This window comes from Bubalus kerabau, chromosome 19 (assembly GCF_029407905.1).
Source record: "Bubalus kerabau isolate K-KA32 ecotype Philippines breed swamp buffalo chromosome 19, PCC_UOA_SB_1v2, whole genome shotgun sequence".
NCBI classification, from domain to species: domain Eukaryota; kingdom Metazoa; phylum Chordata; class Mammalia; order Artiodactyla; family Bovidae; genus Bubalus; species Bubalus kerabau.
This window is the reverse complement of record NC_073642.1, coordinates 26652452-26673211: the sequence shown is the minus strand read 5'-3', so window position 1 is coordinate 26673211 and position 20760 is coordinate 26652452. Positions and strand designations below refer to the sequence as shown.

The following is a 20760-nucleotide window of genomic DNA, read 5'->3' as shown; positions in this document are numbered from 1 at the left end:
TAAGAGCCTTGGGCCTCCAAGGACTAATTATAGCCTTTCCTTGAAGAAGAAAACCCACAGAGTCAGTGGCTTTGTCAGGGGAGGGAATCTGTTCTCCTTTGAGAGATCTGCTCATGGCTGATGCCACAGTGATTTCTGACTAAGGCCAGGGTGCAGGGGGTTCCCCCTCAAGCAAGAGAGCATCTTCCTGCTTCCTGGTGCAGCGGAGCAAAAGAACATCCCAGAAACCTTTGGGTATGAAGGAACACAAGCTTTTTCTGGAGTGAGTCTTCTCCCTCACTGCCCACTGGGAGGTATCCTTAAAGGCAGGGGAGGGGCTAAGGCCCTGTGCTCCCAATGCAGGGGGCCTGGATTCCATCCTTGGTCAGGGCAATCCAGATCCCGCATGCCACAACTAAAGACTGACCACATGCTGCTGCAATAAGGATAGAAGATCCCACATGCAGCAATCAAGACCTGGTGCAACCAAAAAAATAATAATAATGGAGGTCATGAGACCACCGTTCCACACTGCAAAGGGAGAAACGCTGGACCTGACACGCACAAATGCATCTAGTTCATGGCAGCCACTGTTCACCTCCCTCGATGATGAACTGTGTTTCTTAGGACACTTTAATCTGGACCATTTTTTCAGGAAAGTTCTTAACAGAGACAAAGCCTGCTCTTCTGCTGGCACTGTGTTGGGGAAATACATTTGTTTGAAGCCCTTCCATGAAACAACTCTAACTTTGACAAGAAAAAGAATTTATTGGGCTTCCCTGGTGGTCCAATGGTAAAGAATCCACCTTGCAACACAGAGGACACCAGGTTAATCCCTGGTCCAGGAACATCCCACATGCCTTGGGGCTAAGCCTTTGAGCCACAATTACTGAGCCCATGTACCTCAACCACTAAAGCCTGCATGTTCTAAAGCCTGTGCTCCACAACAAGATAAGCCACCGCATTGAGAAGCCCACATACCCCACCCAACTAGAGAGTAGCCCCCTCTCGCTGCTACTAGGGAAAGCCTGCATGTAGCAACAAAGACCCAGAGCAGCCAACAATAATTTTTTTTTTTTAAAGACTTTATAGGAAGCACCCTGAGATGTCTCAGATACCTGAACAGGGATGGAACAACTGGAACAGAGGATTGGAAGGCCAATCCTCCAGAAAGCCCCCCTCCTTTCTGCACATGGACTTCATTCATTTTTACCAACTTCCTTCCCAAAGCAGGAAGTATGGCCACATCCAAGCCTTCTCTGGGAAGCCCTTACTTTCTCCTTCCGGCTGAACTTTCACATCTCAGAGTCTCAAGGCACTTATTCTACATTTGAATTTTCCAGTGGTTTTATGTGAGATCCCTTTACACCTGTATTAATGAAACAAACTCCTTGCATACCCATCCCCAGCTCCAGGGCAGGGCCAGTGCATGGTGGGCGCTTTGTAAAATTTGTTGAGCAATTAGCCTAGTGAATGGCTATGGGCTGTTTACGCTTTGCTCTTTGGGGAAATCTGAGTTCTGGCCTTTCCAACAGAGACTTGCCCTTAAGGGGCCCAGTTTCATTTGCTCTCACCAAGCACACTTCCTGCATTTGCTTTGTGTCTTATGGCCATTCCATTTAGGGAGTGGAAAGTCCGAGGCCCTCTACCCAGATCACTTGAAGGTCCTATTCAAATAGGCTTCTGTCTTGTACTTCCCCTGAAGTGACATTTGGGGAAAGAAAAGATAATTTTACTTTTGCTTTGCCAAGTAAAACTTCACAGACATAGTAATACAGCTTCAGCCCCTTGTGGCTCAGACGGTAAAGATTCTGCCTGCCATGCAGGAGACCTGGGTTCAATCTCTGGATCAGGAAGATCCCCTGGAGAAGGGAATGGCAATCATTCCAGTATTCTTGCCTGGAGAATCTCATGGACAGAGGAGCCTGGTGGGCTAGAGTCCATGTTGTCGCAGAGTTGGCACAACTGATCAACTGATTTTTCTAAAAAAAGAAAGTCCAAGTCCTTCTGCCTAGATCACTTGAAGGTCTTATTCAAATAGGCTTTTCTCTTGTACTTCTCCCAAGGTGACATTTGAGGAAAGAAAAGATAATTTTACTTTCAGTTTGCCAAGTAAAACTTCACAGACATAGTAACAAAGCTTCTGCCCCAGGATCAATCTGATTGTGAAGCGGGCAATTGGTCGAATATTCGGTGTTACTGGCAATGATGATAGTAGAATCCAGTCCATGTGTGTCTTGCATGTCAAAGATAAATAGCTCTCTTCCTTGGGGAGCCACCAGCCAAGGGCACCAGCCAGCACCACGGCTTCAGTATAAGATGTACCAGGAGATGTGCACGGGCACAGGGTCCCATGGGAACACATACTGAGATTTCTCCTGGCTCAGGTGAGTGGGAAAGGCTTATTTTCACTGGATGTGGAAGATGGAGGAGGTTTGAAGACACATGCATGGAAGAAAAAAGCCCCTGCCATTGGAGACAGCTGGAAGAACAAGTTCCTAGAGACAAGAAAACACATCACAGAGTCAGGTCAGGGGGCAGAATTGGGGTAAGAGGAGGTCGAATCAGAGCACCAAGACCCTTCCAGGATTTGGGCTCCTCTTCATAGTCAACATGAAGCCCTTCATTTGGTGAGCAGAATGAGCAATGGGTGTTCCAGTGAGATTCAGAGAGGGTAAGGGAAAATGGGTCTGGGCACGAACCTGTGCACACAGGTGTGCAAAAGGGATGTATCACAAATCAACACATCAGGACATGTTGTACTCAGACATTCTACCTTATGTGCGACCATCTATAATTTTAACCTCTGCTGGGACTTTCCTGGTGGTCCAGTAGTTAAGATTCTGCACTTTCACTGCACAGGACACGTGAACTGTTTGATCCCTGGTTGTTGTTCAGTTGCTAAGTCCTGTCCAGTTCTTTGCGACCCCATGGAATGCAGCACATCAAGCTCCCCTTTCCTTCAACTATCTCCCAGAGTTTGCTCAAACTCACCTCCATTGAGTCGGTGATGCCATCCAACCATCTCATCCTCTGTTGTTCCCTTCTCCTCCCACCCTCAATCTTACCCAGCATCAGGGTCTTTTTTTCAATGAGTTGACTCTTTGCATCAGGTGGCCAAAGTATAGGGGCTTCAGCTTCAGCATCAGTCCTTCCAATGAATATTCAGTGTGGGGGAACTAAGATCCCACATGCCATGCTGCTGCTGCTGCTGCTGCTGCTAAGTCGCTTCAGTCGTGTCCTACTCTGTGTGACCCCATAGACGGCAGCCCACCAAAATAGACCAAAAAAAAAAAAAAATCAACCTTTCTTTGGCTTTTCCCTCTCCTCTTTTCACCTCCATCTCCTTTGTAGCCTCTACAATGTTAGTCAAAAACCCACCCCCACAAGCCTCATTTATGACACCTGCCGTCTTCCCTCTCTGCCTCTCAGCTTCCTTGGTTCACAACTGGTTGTTCTCTTCAGGGCCCACTTTCAGCCTTGTCTCTAAATTCGACAGGGGAACTGGGGGAAGTCCCACCTGCTTATTTTGCTCATAGGATTTCCTGGATATTGATCTCCCGGATAGGAACCAAGTTTCCGCTGGGAGTCCTGTCATACTGAGCAACTCGTTTTTCCTGACACAGAGTGTGGACAAGCTTCCATTGTGCTTTCTGATGATCAAGGCTTGGCCCCACCAGACCCAGGGAGATGATGCGGGGGTGGGGGGCATGCAGGTGACTTCTATTTCCCCCTCCCTTTTGTGTTACGACGGCATTCCCACTGAAGACCATTGTTCTCTGCTTGGCGTGAAAAAAAGAAGAGGCGTGGAAAAAGGAAGTTTTCATGATAAGCTCAGAGGACCTGAAGAGTGAGCCAGGCTGGGAGTTTCCCCGGGCCACCTCCTCTGAAGCAGCCGAAAGCGCAGCAAGTTTCCTCCCAACGTCTGCATTTGGAGAAAAGAGAGTGTGACCTCAGCAGCCCCTCCCTGAAGTCACGCACATGGGCCGCCCGTCCCGGAGTTTGGGTTCCTCTGGCCACTCGTCAGCCAGGGTGGCTTCAGGGTTCTCCCCTCAGATTCCCCATCAAAACTCCACCTCTGTCAGTCATTGCTCTCCCCTCCTGGGTCATAGCAGGAGGTGGGCTCGTGACCTAATAAGATCTCTGAGGTCAGGAGGGAGATGAAATGAAATCTTCAGGCAGTTGTGCTTCAGGCCACTTAGAATACCTCTGTCTTCGGAGGGTCTACTTTTCAGAGGATTCTCAGACCTCTAGTAACTTGATGGTTATAGAGGTGAGCAAGGTGGCTTTGAAGGACCTCATGGATCACTCAAAGATTTGAACTGCCTCCCTGCTTTCCCAGTCCAAAGGATGGCAGGAGGGTATTGTTGTTGTTCAGTCACTAAGTCGTGTAGGAGAGTGACATTGGTTAAATTGTACGTGATTGTGCCTATAAGTGACCTTGCATGTGAGTTGCATGCTGTGGCAATTTTAAAACATGGCTACCAATTCTTGACACTCTTCTTATCAATAAAAATATCTATGTTTCCTTTCCTTGAATTTGAGCAGTCATGTAATAACTTGTACAACTAGATTAGTATAGAAATTAGTATAGTATGAGTTCTTTTTGGTTTTGTTTTTGTTTTGCTGTACAGCATGTAGGATCTTAGTTTTCTGACCAGGGATTTGAACCTGTGCCTCCTGCAGTGGAAGCAAGGATTCTTAACCACTGGACCACCAGAGAAGTTCTGATACTCTGTGAATTCTAACCTGGGTTATAAAAAGCTATTCAACTCCTATGTTGGTCACTGGAATGCTTGCTCTTGGCACCTTTAGCAACCACATGAGAAGTATGACCAATCTGAGATTGCCATGCTGGACAGACCACACAGAAAAATTCTGTGACTACATGAAGAGAGACGCCCAGCCAACCCCAGCTGTTCCAGCTGCCACCGTTTGAAACACTCCAGCTAAACCCCAGACACCATGGGGGAGAGACCAGTCATCCATCTGAGCCCTGCCCAAGGTTCATTTCATGAGCAAAATGCATGATTATTGTTTGAAGCCACTGAATTTGGGGAACTCCTTTGTGAGGAAGCAGTTAGAAAGCAATAGATAACATACGTATACAGATGTGGCAATTTACATAAACACCACAGATAGACACGAAGGTGTAGTTCGTGTGTGTGTGTGTGTGTGTGTGTGTGTTTAGTTGCTCAGTCGTGTCTGACTCTTTGTGACCCCTTGGACTGTAGCCCACCAGGCTCCTCTGTCCATGGGATTTTCCAGGTAAGAATATTGGTGTGGTTGCCATTCCCCCCTCCAGGGGATCTTCCCGAGCCAAGGATGCAACTACGTCTCCTGTGTTGCAGGCAGATACTTCACTGTCTGGGCCACCAGGGAAGCCCTGGAGCCTGTGAATGCAAACCCAGGTCACAGTGGCGTTAACAAAGGATACGTCCTTTTGTCTTTATACCTGCTTCATGATCAGCTACTTGTCTCTGTCCCACATGGCCCTCCATCCCAACACACCTGAGAAATGGGACATTTCCTGCCCTATCAGTAAATAAGAATTTCACAGTCATCAGCAGGTGCCACCTTCCAGAGTCAGGGAGCCTGAAGGAGCTTAAGAAGGAAAGAACACCTGCTATCTAGCAGCCATGCCCTCCGGTAAGCCCTGAGGAAACTCAGGATGAGAGAACACAGGACACTGGTCCCAGATACCTGGGGTGCATATCAAAGGAATGATTTCAGTGAGCCCAGACTCTTGCATCTTCCTATACAAAGAAAAGCACTATCTTGAGATGTCTGGTTTTCCTTTAACAAACAACAACCTTTTGACCTTCCCTTTGTTGCAAAACTTCTATAAACTGGCTCCCACCTCACCTCCTTGGAGCAGTTCTCTCAGGGTTACTTAAGATGCTACTTCCTAGCCTGAAGTCCTAAAAATTCCCACTGAATAAAACAACTCAACTTTTAGGTTGTGATTGTTTTTTAAGCCTACAAACCCCATTCCAGTCTTTTCATACTTTATATACAAATAATTCTTTCTGGAAAAGATTTTGTCTTTCCTCCATCTATCCTGGAAAAGTGATTATTTGGAAATACTACAAAATAAACTAAAGCAGACTACAATATTTAAGACTTTTTACAACAATTTCTTTTCAATTCCAGATAAGGAACCCAGAGCCCTAAATGTAGTTGGCTCCAGGTGTGACATTGGTCATGTTTTATTTATTCAACAGAGATCTGTCCCTGGCTTCCCTAGGTCCAGGCTTGGACACTGGCAAGAGAGGGTGAAAAAGGTAGACCCTGACCTTAGGAGACTGAATTGCAACTCTTTAAAGTCAGACTTTTTTTTTTTAAGTCTTTATTGAATTTGTTATAACACTGTTTCTATTTTATGTCTTGGTTTTTTGGCCCAGAGGCTTGTGGAATCTTAACTCCCAGACCAGGGTTCGAACCTGCACTCCCTTCATTGAAAGGCAAAATCTTAACCACTGGACCAGGGAAGTCCCCTGTACAGTAACTCCTAAACCACCTACTCATACTATTTTTCCAGAAATGCTCATCACCATGGGAATGTAATTGGGCAGGGGTGGAGGGTGGCAGGATATAATAAATTTTCCCATCATTGCCATGGTTCTTATGGTGCTCAAGGATGATTTGAGGAGAAAAAGCTGGCTGTACTTGGCTTCCTGCTCCTGTGGGCCAAGAGGCATTGTCCCGGGTGGTGGGAGGAGGGGAGGAAGAATCTCCCCAGGGGAAATCCCAGAGAAGTGTCTTGACCACAGGCCTGTGTGCTCCTTTGTTCTATAACTCTAGGCGGAAAATGCCAAGAGAGGGTTAGATGTGCGAGAGATTTAGTGGGGGGAATGCCTGTGAGGGAGAAGCGGGAGGGAGCTGTCAGACCACAGTGTGGGCCGGCCTGGGCTGAAGAAGAACCAGGAGGAAGGAGGACCCAGGAGGAAGAGTCTCAATTGGAACAAAGTCTCAGCCATTCTTCACAAAGCTGATAAGGAGTCATCGAGCCACCTTTCAAAGGAGGCTGACCTACGGGAATGGCTCTTCCTACTTGTGCCTTGACCAGTCATTGACAGGGACAGCCTGCAGGCAGCACAACCTCTGTGCAAAGTCATGGGGGCGATAGATTAAGGGCCCAGCCGTGGGGCCCTTGGTCAGTTACAGCAATTACACCACTGTGGCACAAGGTTCACAGTGCATTGTTGTTTTCTTTCTTCTTTTTATTTTTTAAGTAATTAATTAATTTATTTTTAAACTTTTGGCCACACCCTGTGGCCTATAGGGTCTTAGTTCCCTGACCAGGGATCTGACCTGCACCCTCTGCACTGGGAGGCTGAGCCTTAACCACTGGACCACCAAGGAAGCCCCAGGGGTGCATTTTCACGGCCACCACAAGTCCTTCTCAGCCAGCACCCTAAGCAGCAGCTCTCCCATCCTCCTTAACCCTTTGGAGATAATTCAGAAATACAAGGTATGTGGGATTTTTTTTTTTTTCCTGTTTGCCACTCTTCAGAGACACTGAGGCAAAGAATTAAAGTTACTCCATATGTGGATAGAACAACAACAACAAAAATAGTGAATCCCATCTCTCTAGGGACCCTGCACTGTTAACTCTTTCTCCCACTCTCTACTCCTGCCTACTAGCAACCCTGGCTTCTCCAGCAGACAGGGATACAGTGCCCTGACTGCCTCATTGCCACATAATCTGTTCCCCAGGGCTCTTCTTAGCCAACACTGTCACCGTTTCCACCAACTGTTTCCCAGAACTGGTGCCAAAGCTAAATGAATGACAGATTTGCAATTCACTTGAACCTAAGCGTTGAGGAAGTTATGCTCTTATTGGGAAGCCGAATTTCTCATTTGTCTGTAAAGATTGATGGAGAATTAGGGCTGATGAAGCCCCCACATTGTGCCAGCTGTGGTCACAGGTGCTACACGGGTCATCAGTTGCATACCTCACCCCTGGGAGTTCATTGCGCATGGCTGCATTTTACAAACCCTGGGCACATACTGAGTAAGGGAACAGAGATTTGGGTGGGAATGAGGCTTGGGTCCTCTGACTCCAAGTTTAGTGTTCCTTCTGGCCCCGAAATTCTATCTGCATGTTGGACAATTTGGCTGACTTAAATAAGAGGAAATAGAGGTATTGGCTTATAGCAGGATTTTGTCTTTTTTTTTTTTTTTTAATTATTTGTTTATTTGGCTGTGCTGGGTCTTAGTTGTGGCATGTGGGATCTAGTTCCCTGTGTGTGTGCTCTGTCGCTCAGCCGTGTCCGACTCTTTGCGACCCCATGGACTGTAGTCCACCAGGCTCCTCTGTTCATGGCATTTTCCAGGCAAGAATACTGGAGTGGGTAGCCATTCCCTTCTCTCCAGGGCATCTTCCCAACCCAGGGATTAAACCCACATCTCCTGTGCATTGGCAGGTGGACTCCTTACCCACTGAGGCATCAACCCAGGCCCCCTACATTGGGAGCCCAGAGTCTTAGCTACTGGACCACCAGGGAAGTCCCAAACCCCTTTAGTTTTGTCTAGAAGTATCTCATGTTGCAGTCTTTAGATTTGTATGTGTTTAACGCCTAACCCATTGCTTAATGCTCTTGAGAAACGTATTTTTCATTCTTGATTGTACTTTTAAAAAATTTGTGTTCATCTGTTATGCAACAAATATTTGCGTAAAAAAAACAAAGTTCTAGGGTAAATGGGATGTGAGGAATGAAGCAGATACATTTTTCTTCCCTCCCATGTCATCCTATCTGAGCACCAAAGTGTCAAGCGCCGTGTTGCCTCAGCAGTGCTTGAGAGGCCCTGTTTACTGGCCGTTTGTTAATCTGTATTCCAAATTTTCATTAATTCAGCTTAGCCACTGGGCTATATTGAACTTTTTTCCTTTGGAGGTTAAATTCACATAATGTAAAAATGATCCATTTTATTTTCTTCCCTTTATTTTTTATATTTATTTATTTCACTGTGCTGGGTTTTAGTTGTGGCATGAAGGATCTTCACTGTGGCATGTAAGATCTAGTTCCCTAACCAGGGATCAAACCTGGGCCCTCTGCATTGGGAGCTCGGAGTCTTGCCCACTGGACCACCAGAGAAGTCCCCACATGACCCATTTTAAAGTGTACAATTTAGTGACGTCACCCCACTCCAGTACTCTTGCCTGGAAAATCCCATGGATGGAGGAGCCTGGTAGGCTCCAGTCCATGAGGTCACTAAGAGTCGGGCACGACTGAGCGACTTCACTTTCACTTTTCACTTTCATGCATTGGAGAAGGAAATGGCAACCCACTCCAGTGTTCTTGCCTGGAGAATCCCAGGGATGGGAAGCCTGGTGGGCTGCCGTCTGTGGGGTCGCACAGAGTCGGACACGACTGAGGCGACTTAGCAGCAGCAGCAGCAGCATCTTCACAATGTTTCACAGCCAGCCACCACCTCGATGTAGTTCCAAACCATTTTCATCACAAGACAGAAACCTGTACCTACTCAGCAGTTACTCCCTTCTCCCCTCAGCCCCCAGCAATCACCAGTTTGCTTTCTGTCTCTGTGGATTTACTTATTCTGGCTATTTCACATAATGGGATCATACAGTAGGAGAGCTCTTACCTTTGGCTTCTTCCACTGGGCGTCCTGTTTTGGAGGTTTGTCCATGCGGTAAAGTGTATGGGGACTTCATTTCTTTCTGTGGCTTAAGAACGTCCCACAATTCATTTATCCCTTCATCTGTGGGTGAACATTTGGTTTGTCTCCACCTTTTGGCTATTGTAAATGATGCTGCTGTGGACATTCATGTGTCAGGAGTTGTGTGCGTCCCTATTTTCATTTCTTTTGGGCATATACTTATAACTGGAATTGCTGGGTCATATGGAAATTCTATATTTAACTTTTTTCCTTTGTTTTTGGCCACACTACTCGGCATGTAGAATCTTAGTTCCTCCACCAGGGATAAAACCTGCGTCCCCTGTGTTGGAAGTGGAAATTAAACACTGGCCCCCAGGAAAGTCTCTATATTTAAGTTTTTGAGGAACTGCCAAATTTTTCACAGTAAAAGTTCATGAAAACTGTTTTACAATCCTACCAGCAATGCAGGAGGGTTCTGATTCCTCCACTTCTTTGAATTTAAGGCTTCAAAAGCTACATTAATCACTTACAGGATGAGGAAGTGTCCTGTCTTTGAGACATTTTCCTTTTTCACATTTTATACTTTCTCTTTCACTTGCAGCCCACGCCTGAAAGCGACCAGGAGGAAGGATAGCTTTAGATGATGCAAACAGAAATTCCACCGGCCTCCAGATACTATCATGTGTCATGTTTCGCCAGGCTCCACAAGCTTGAGCTTCAGACTGTCTCGGTCACTTGCAGGTGAGCAGGCTCAAGACTCTGCTCCCCAGCCAGGAGAAGATGACTGACACTGAGTTTGGCTACGTTCACGGGCTGGCCGAGGACTATCTGAAATATGTGTTGCAGATACAGCAACCTGGATCCAAGCCAAGCAAAACATCCAGGGTGTTACAAGACGTGGCTTCCTCTGTCCAGGACGAAGTGGAAAGGACTTTGAAGCAGTGCTTGGATAAGTTTGATGTGGTGTCCGTAGACACCGCCAGAACAATATTCAACCAAGTGATGGAAAAGGAATTTGAAGATGGCATTGTTAACTGGGGCAGGATTGTAACCATATTCGCCTTTGAAGGTATTCTTAGCAAGAAACTTCTGGGCAAGTGTATTGCCTCAGACATGGACATGTGCAAGGACATTTCTTACTTTGTGGCGGAGTTCATCACCGAAAACACAGGAGAGTGGATAAAGCAAAATGGAGGCTGGGTATGTGTGATGGAAGTATTCTTCTTTGTTCTTTACTTTAAAATAGGAAATGAAATAGCAAGTCTCTTTGGTAATTTAAAAAAGAGATTTACCTAAAGGATTATATTTTCTTTGAGTAGTTTGTTTTAATTTTTTTTTTAAATTTTAAAATAAAGAGGAATTTCCCTGGTTGTCTACTGGATAACACTCTGCACTTCTAACTCAGAGGGCCTGGATTTGAATCCCTGGTCAGGGAACTAGATCCCACATGGTGCGACTAAGACCCAGCACAGCCAAACAAATTAAAATAATAAAAAAAGACATTTCTAGCTGATTTCCAGTGAATCTTAAAATTTTATAGCTGAGAAACACTTGAGGTTTCAGTTTTTATACCTACAGTGTAAATTGAAGAAGTGAGTTTGGGGGATTAATAAAGCACCTCCCTAATGCTTCTTCAGAGTCTAGTCCACAGGACTGAGCTCTTGCCAGGGTTGTCATGACAATGTAGAATTAGTACAGAATGAGTTGGTATTAGAATCTGTTATATTTAGGTATTTATTATGTTGCAAAAGACAGGTGTAAATTTTTGCGAGTTTGTTGCTTCCTGCCCCCTCTCCCTGCCCCACCCAGTTTTCTAATATACCAAATTCTGGCCAGTAAAGCTTGGTGATTTAAAAAACATAATGTACTATATCACCAGCTAGAATCTATTCAAGATTTTCCAAATAAAAATTCACTTTATTATCAATGCCTCAAAAACTGAGACCATGCAGGGGTCCTAGATCACAACTCAAATTGTAGCATATCATGCATGCTTAGTCGTGTCTGACTCTTTGCAGCCCCATGGACTATACAGCTTGCCAGGCTCCCCGGTCCATGGGATTCTCCAGGCAAGAATACTGGAATAGTTTGTCATGCTCTCCTCCAGGGGGCTCTTCCTGACCCAGGGATCGAACCCGGGTGTCTTGCATTGCAGGCAGATTCTTTATTGTCTGAGCCACCAGGGAAACCCCACACAACTCATTGATAAGGGGCCTGTCCCAGCTGAATGCACATACTTTTCTTGATATTCCAGTAAACTCAGTGCTCACTTTTCTTACAGCACTGATTTCCCATAGATCCTCTCTTCAACCCACAATCCCTGGCCTCCCCTCTTCTCAAAGCTGTCCACTGTTATCAATTATTTTACATGCAAAGCATCCCTATTAATAAAAAAAAATGCTTGTTGGATATATCTATAGAAAATATACATAGCACTTCTTTGTAAAAAAAATTATAAGTTGTTAAATAATATTTAACAATACTAATACTAATATTTGAAGTGAAATTTGCTCAGTTGTGTCCAACTCTTTGCGACCCCATTGACTATACAGTCCATGGAATTCTCCAGGCCAAAATACTGGAATGGGTAGCCTTTCAGAAATTGTTTGTGTAAATAGTTCTTGACATGGGCTTGATCTGTGGGTCAGGAAGATCACCTGGAGGAGAGCATGGCAAACCCACTCCACTATTCTTGCCTGGAAAATCCCATGGACAGAGAAGCCTGGCAGGTTATAGTCCATGGGGTCCAAAAGAGTCAGACATGACTGAGCTCAGCACAAGGACTTCCCCGGAGATCCAGTGGTTAAGATTCCTGCAAGGGGATGGGTTCCAATCCCTGGTTGGGGAACTAAGATCCCGTCCTTCGCCAGGATATCTTCCTGACCCAGGGATTGAACCCGGGTCTCCCACATTGTTGGCAGATGCTTTATCGTCTGAGCCACCAGGGAAGTCCTAACATGGCCACACATACACACAAAAGAGTACTACATATATGCTGTTGTATGTGAATGCTGTTGAATGATCATTTCTAGCTGATGGATAGTTATTTATTTCGAGTTATTCCAGAGCTCTCATGAACAATACTTCATTGGATATCTTTAGTCATGTCTTCCCTGTGCATGTGTGCTTTTCTAGGATGAATACTGGGATATAGAATGGCTAAGTCATGGTGTCAACACATTTTCAAACTTAGTAGATGCTTGTCCTCCTAAATGATTCTAACCTAGTTACCCCCCTATCACAGCTTGATGGAATACACCACATTTCCTTTCATCCCGGCTGACTAATATGATGTTATGGTGGTCTGTCATATTTTCCCTACTCTGTTGGCTTAAAAATACATACCTAATTATCTTTTTGTTGTTGTCCACACCCTGTGGCATATGGAATCTTAGTCCCATGCCCCCTGCAATGGAAGCGCAGAGTCTTAACCACTGGACTGCCAGGGAAGTCTTCTGTCTTGCTGTTTTAATTCTTTTTAAAATCAGTTTCCTTGATTACTAGTGTCTTTTCACATTGAGCATCTTTTCATATGTTTATTGACTATTTGTAATTCTTATTCAGGGAACTGCCTATTTTTCTCCTGTGTCCATTTTCCCATTTTTTGTCTTTTTCTCACTGATTTGTGGAAATTCTTGGAATATTCTGGACACAAATTATTATATATATATATATATATATGTTTTATATATGCTAAGTCACTTCAGTCGTGTCTGACTCTTTGCTACCGTATGGACTGTAGCCCACCAGTTTCCTCGGTGCATGGGATTTGCCAGGCAAGAATACTGGCATGGGTTGTCATTTTCTTCTTCAGGGAAATCTTCCCCAGGGATTGAATGTCTCTTACATCTCCTGCATTGACAGGCAGATTCTTTACCACTAATACCACTTGGGAAGCCCCTTGTATATGGTGGATATCGTCTAATATGTTGATTGCTTTTTAAAACTATAGATGTCTTTGGTGCTCATAAATGTTTTAAAAGTTGATGAAATCACACGTATTAATGTTTTACTTGATGTCTTTTGCACTTTGTTTGAGATCTTTCTGCATAATGAAAGGGTTTCCTTCAATCACTCTCCTTTCTCTATCACCTTTTTTTCTTGGAACTCAGCCTGACTTGGGGCTGGACAAAGCATGCAAGATATTTGGTCATGTTCTCTTCTGGTTGCTGTGGGGAGCTATACTGAAGGATGGGTGGAAATTCCAGCTATTATGCTGTGTAGATTTCAAATGAATGCAGGAAGGTTTCTAGCACAGAGGTCTATGTGTAGAGAAATCCTAGTTGGCAAACTCCATATGAGGGGCTCAATGGTAAAGATTCTGCCTGCCATTGCAGGAGATGCAGGTTTGATCTCTGGGTCAGGAAGATCCCTTGAAGGAGGAAATGGCAACCCACTCTAGTATTCTTGCCTGGAAAATTCCATGCACAGAGGAGCCTATCTGGCTACAGTCCATGGGGTTGCAAAGAGTCAGACACTAGAGTACTAGGAATACTAGAGTGGGTTGCCATTTCCTCCTCCAGGGGATCTTCCCCACCCAGGGATGGAACACGAGTCTCACATGTCTCCTTAGTGACTCAACAACAGTAACAAAAACAACATATAAGCTTGCACTGTATTTGTAACACACAAAATATTAAGAAATGTTCCTGAAAATTTTTAACTTATTCACAGTAAATGTTGTAAGTTCCTGGAATTCATAATTAGTGGATGGTATGGAATTGTCTCTGAGAAATTCTAGAAGGCTACTAATCTTTCGGGGGTGGTACAGGTGTGTGGAGGTTTGTAACATTGTACAGGAGGTGGTAACCAAAACTATCCCAAAGAAAAAGAAATGCAAGAAGGCAAAGTGGTTGTCTAAGGAGACCTTACAAATAGCTGAGAAAAGAAGAGAAGCAGACGGCAAAGGAGAAAGGGAAAGATATATCCAACTGAATGCAGAGTTCTAGAGAATAGCACGGAAAGAAAGAAAGCCTTCTTAAGCAGGAAACTCAATACAAGTTTCGAGCTACTGTTATAATTAGTAGCATCATAGTATCGCCTAAGTTTCCTGAATATCTGCTCAGTCACTCAGTCGTGTCCGATTCTTTGCACCCCATGGACTGTAGGGCATGGGATTCTCCAGGTAGGAATACTAGAGTGGGTTGCCATTTCCTCCTCCAGGGGATCTTCCCCACCCAGAGATCGAACACGAGTCTCACATGTCTCCTGCACTGGCAGGCGGGTTCTTTACCACTAGCACCACCTGGGGAAGCCCAACTTCCCTGAATAGATAGGTGTAATCTCCAGAAATTATATCACCAGCTATATAGTTAGATATTAGCCACCATCTAAAACAGATGCCCTAAAGAGAGTGGGGGGGAACCAGTGAGATTTATTCTTTTTTCATTTTTATCATCTTGAGCTGCTTTTCTTTCCTTCTTCCTTCCCTCCTTTCCCCCTCCCTTGTTTCTCCCTTCCTTTCTTTCTTTCTTTTCTTTGCTGCTTCTCATGTCACTTGTTATTCCTCTTCCACATTTACCATTACTTCCTCCTGCCTCTGCCAGCGTGACGTGCTAGAAATGAAAAGGCTCTCGTAGGTCTGACAGGAGAGCCAGTGCCATTATTATTATTTTTTTAGCAGTCTTTGGCATTCATGAGGAAAGGCTGGTTCTTAAAAACCAGTAGAATGTGTCTGAGAAGACACTCATCTGACCGCCTGGGACTGCCTTTCCTTTGCAGCCAGGTGGCTTTCCTGCTTTTGCCCACTTCAGTAAAACACTCTCCTGCCCCTGTACTGGTCGAGTGGAAAGGATACTCTACCTCCAGCTTCACATGAGAGGAATCACCTCTACCTCATGCACACTGAATACATCATGCTTGGCCCAGGGCCTGTGGTATAGAACATAGTCAGCAAATATTTGTTAATGGGGTGATGGAATGAACTAGCATTGAAAGTGAGATCTAAATTCCGATTTTCCCACTCACTAGAAGTGTGATCTTGGGTGAGTTGCTGAAGTCACTTGAGACCCAAATTCCTAATATAATATAAAATAATATTTTCCATAATATAGGGGCTTCCCTGGTGGCTCAAACAGTGAAGAATTCCCCTGCAATGCAGGGGACACGGGTTCAATCCCAGGGTGGGGAAGACCCCCTGGAGAAGGGAATGGCTGCCCACTCCAGTATGCTTGCCTGGAGAATCCCATGGACAGAGGAACCTGGGTGTCTACAGTCATGGGTTCACAAAGAGTCAGACACAACTGAGGGACTAACATTTTCACTTCACCTCACATAATGTATAATAAAGACAATAATATATACCGTTAAAAGTTGAAAGAACTTTTCTGTAAGAGTGTTTTGTAAACTGTCAGATATAATACAACTGTGAAGGTTACATGGAAAATTCCAAAAAGTTTAAATATGCAAATTCTTAAAATTACTCTAATACCAAAAGAAAGCCCCTTTTGAAAGTAGGAATGTATAATCAGAACTGGTGCTTTCCATGTAACCAGCATGTTGAAGTCTGAGTCATAAGTGTTATGCAAAGTAGGTTTTATTTTCTTATGATCATCTTGCTCTCAATAATGGTCTGGTGAATTTGAGGGCAAATCAAAGGACCTACACAGGCATGTAGATGATTAACCAAGTGTTCAGCCTGGCAAAGGCATTTCCAAAATGATGTAATACAAGCTCAAAATTTTTTATATATCCTTTGATATATAAAATAGATTTGGGGGCCAGATTCTTCTTGTATATCTTTTTGAATTTTAACTTGAGATTTAAAAATTGTTTAATGAAGAAAAAGGTTAGATGTAGTTCAGGTCTCCCTGAGGGCTCCTTCAGGGAGTATCTATGGAGTATCCTTTCCACTTGACCAGCTCAGCTCTCTCCCCTTGGGAGTCCTCTGTGACTCGTTCCGTGCATACCCTGCACTTGACGCATCAGCAGATTCTGATTCTGCACACCCAGCACATTGGAGCAACTGTCTTCTCTCACTTAACTGTGTCAATAGGCTCCTCCCAGCTTCCCTGCTTCCAAGCTTGCCCTGCGATGCTCTGTTCCCCACATAGCAGAGTGATCAGAGCCGTCAGAGGAATTTTTAAAATAACTCGCCTTACATATTCCATGTTAACACTTCCAATGTTTACAGACTATCCTATCATTTTTATGCATCATAATTTACTTAAGCAATTTCCAACAGCTAGACATTTGGGTTGTTTTCTGTTTTTCCTTCTTAGAGATAATGCTTCAATACTAAACATGGAGATGGTTTTCCACCCCCACAGCATAAAAGAAGACTGCCTTTCACTGCCCCTCCCTCTCCATTCTGCCTTTTGACTTTAGTTCCTCACTGCTTCTCTCTCTGACACTAGAAAAGAACTTGGTATCCAGGGCCCAACAGATGGTTACTTTGAGACTAAAGTCTGCCATCTTCTCAGTCAGCTGGGTTTCCAAATAAAGTCTTATTCCTTGCCTCAAAAAAAAAAAAAAAAAAAAAGAAGGCTGCCTCATGATCACCTTCTCACAATAGAATGATTGGTTCATCTATAATCACACTACTCATACACTTTGGAATACACATTGCCTTCAAAAGTTTTGCTACCAATGGGACAAGCTCACAACTTGATCAGCATTAGATGGAACCATTAAACATAATCTTGAGGGTTTAATAGACTTCTATTAACAAGGTCAAGTTAATAAGTCTAAAAAACAGTAAGATTCCATTACAAAGTGAATTTAACAGCTGATAATGTGGAGTTTTTTCCCCATATACTTGCTCATGATTGATATTTATCTTCTCAACAGCCTTTGCCTTTTAAATTATTGAGGGCTTGATGATTTCCTCTTATGTTTGAATGAACTCTTTCATGGCAAATGTGTAATAAATAGTATCCTGGTCTGTTGTTCTTATTTTAGTTTCTTATAGCTTAAAAAAAAAAGAATCTTCATATAGCTGAATTGTCAGTTTTTTTCCTTTGTTGTTGCTTTAGAACTTTAATAAATATAAGAGGGTGACATATTAACCATTAACTGCCTGATCGTAATGGTGATCATTGTGATAATAATAAAAATCATTGTAGAGTTGCCCCCACAGTACGGGGTTTATAGAAATTCTAGGAAGAGGAGCACTGAAGTGGATCCCACACCTGGGATGGGTGGGAAATGCCTGAGTGTGTAAAGGCAGGAGAAAGAGGAAGAAAAGCAGGAGCAGCCTGTCCCTTCTGTGAGCATGTGACAGCAAGCATCTCCAGGCATGACGTCACACTTCACATGGAGGCGGAAGTTGGCTTTCTTATGCAATCTTTTCAATGGAAAATTCTTCTGAATGGTGTTAGTCTTCGCTGTCGGTGATGCTCCAAAAGACAGTTCCACAGCATTACTGAGTTCTCAGTCAAAGAAATATGTTTGGTTTACACTTTATGTAAATATGTTAGTCACACTAGACTGTGAACTACGAACTACTTGAAGACGTTTGTAACCCCAGAAATGGAACTTTACTAGATGAACATCTAAAAAAATTGTTTTAAACAATTTTCTAATCTTCTTGGGAGTGGTTTGAAAATTTATGGATTGAAAAGAGCAGTGCTTTCATTTCAGTACAAGTCCAGGTACTAAGAAATCAGGTAACCTTACTTACATAACATTTTTTTCTGGATCTCTGTTTCCTCATTTGTCAAAATAAGAGAGGACATTAGGCTGGATAAGCTCAGAGGTGCTTTTCAGTGAGGGTGCTCTATAATATATCAAAAGTTAATTAAATACAGTGTCCAGTTTATGTGTGCAAGCATTCTCAGTTGCTCAGTTGTGTCCAACTCTTTGCAACCCCATGGACTATAGCCTGCCAGACTTCTCTGTTCATGGAATTTTCTGGGCAAGAATACCAGATTGGGTTGCCATTTCCTACTCCAGGGGGTCCAGTTTACATGCTTCTTAAAAAAAAAAAGTCTGATTAAAAAAGGAATGAATGTAATCTGACTTTACTGTTGCATCCTCATGACTCTCAGCACAAAGGAGTTTCCCTAGTGGCTTAATGGTAAAGAATCCACCTGCCGATGCAGGAGACATGGGTTCGGTCCTTATCCATGAAGATCCCACATGCCTTGGAGCAACTAAGCCCATGTGCCACAACTATTGAGCCTGTGCTCTAGAGTTGGAAAGCCACGACTACTGAGCCCACATATTACAACTACTGAAGCCTAAGCACCTACAGCTCTTGCTCTACAGCAAGAGAAGCCTCTGCAACGAGAAGCCTGAGCACTGAGAAAGCCTGCATGTAGCAACAAAGACACAGCACAGCCAAAAACAAATCAATAAATAAAATTATTTAATAAATGCATATTTTAGTCCCAAACATTCAGAAGAAAAAGAGGGTGGGGGGCAGGGGGGGAAGATAGACTCTCTACCCTCTAGCGCTATGCCATCCAATACAGTAGCCACTTGTCACTGGTGACTGTTGAACAGTTTCAGTGTGGCTGGTCTGAATTGAGATATGCTGTAAGTTCAAACACACATTGGATTGTAAAGATATAGTACCAATAAAGTAAAATATCTTATTTCCATCGTGCTTACATATTGAAATCACAATTTATTTGTTTGCTTATCTATGTATTTATTTATTTTTGGCCATGCACAGCAAGGCATGTGGGATCCTAGTTTTCCACCAGAGATCAAACCCACACCCCCCACATTGGAAGCACAAAGTCTTAATCACTGAACCACCAGGGAAGTCCCAAAATCATAATATTTTTAGATAAATTGATTATATTTTTAAAACTAATTTTGCCTCTTTTTACTTTTAAATATGTGGCTACTGGGAATTCCCTGGTGGTTCAGTTGTTAGGACTCTATGGTTTCAATTCCAGGGGAGAAGATTCAATCCCTGCTTGGGGAAATAAGAAAGATCCAGCAAAAAAAAAAAACCAAACCTGTGGCTAAAAAGATTACGTATGTAGCTTGCACTATATTTCTGTTGGACAGTACTGCTCTAGGGTGGTCTGGAATTGAAGATAGAGAATGGTAATGAGGCTGACTAGAATAAAACCAGTGAAAATATAGAGAAGACTACCTACATTAATTAAATGAAAGTTTATTTGCTTTTCATTCCAACAAATTTAGTCTCCACTGATTTTTTAAAATGTTAACTTTGTTCTCTTGTAGGAAAATGGGTTTGTAAAGAAGTTTGAAACCAAATCTGGCTGGCTGACTTTTCTGGAAGTTACAGGAAAGATCTGTGAAACATTATGTCGCCTGAAGCAATACTATTGACTGAAAAGGACACTCCACATTGTGAAATTTGTCTAATTTTTTAAACTCATACAAGAAGTACTGTCAACACTTACTTCTACTTCTAAACAGAGAACTTTGATGATGTAACTTGACATTCTGGACTTATGGGAATTTTCTCCCCATTTTAGTGAATAAACTGTATGTATATGTGATGTGTACTGTCTGGGAGTCTAACAACAAAATGGTAAAGCTCAATAAAGGGAACAGGGGCTGAACTAAGAGAAGGATGACCCGGAAGGTGACGTCTTTGGCAGATTTTCTTAAGGGTGTGTCCACTACCCCCAAATCATTTCCAGTGTCAGTAGTCTAGATTGATGGACTTCCCAGGTGCTATGCTCAGTCACACAGTCGTATCTGACTGTTTGCAACCCCATGGATTGTAGCCCGCCAGACTCCTCTGTCCATGGGAATTCTCCAGGCAAAAATACTGGAGTGGGTTGCCATGCCCTCCTCCAGGGGATCTTCCCGACCCAGGGGTCGAATTACAGCCAGATTCTTTACCATCTGAGCCAGCAGGGAAGCCCCTTCCCAGGCAGCTCAGTCAGTAAAGAATCCGCTGCCAAGAAGGAGATGCAGGAAACCCGGGTTTGATCCCTGGGTCAGGGAGATCCCCTGGAGGAGGAAATGGCAACCCACTCCAGTATTCTTGCCTGGAAAATTGCATAGGCCAAGGAACCTGGCGGGCTATAGTCCTTGGGGGTCACAAAGAGTCAGACATAACTTATCGACTAAACCACTACACCACAGTCTAGACTGATAGTGGGTGAGGTCTGCTGCCCACATGCCTCTGGGATCCAAGTTTTCTGAAGACCCCAGGGCCCCTGAATGGTTACATGTGGTTTTCCACTGATGCCCTCTCAGCTCACTTCAGAGGTGTCCTTTAAGGCT

At 43.8% G+C, this 20760-nt stretch overlaps 1 protein-coding gene across 1 annotated transcript; it reads left to right on the top strand.

The window, feature by feature from the left end:
• Window positions 1-10209: 10209 nt before the first annotated feature.
• BCL2A1 (BCL2 related protein A1) lies at window positions 10210-20013 on the top strand. Its single transcript, XM_055556150.1, has 2 exons — window positions 10210-10803; window positions 19744-20013. Exons 1-2 carry the CDS (start codon window positions 10384-10386, stop codon window positions 19849-19851), a joined length of 528 nt encoding a protein of 175 aa, XP_055412125.1. The 5' UTR covers window positions 10210-10383; the 3' UTR covers window positions 19852-20013.
• The last annotated feature ends 747 nt before the right edge of the window (window positions 20014-20760 follow it).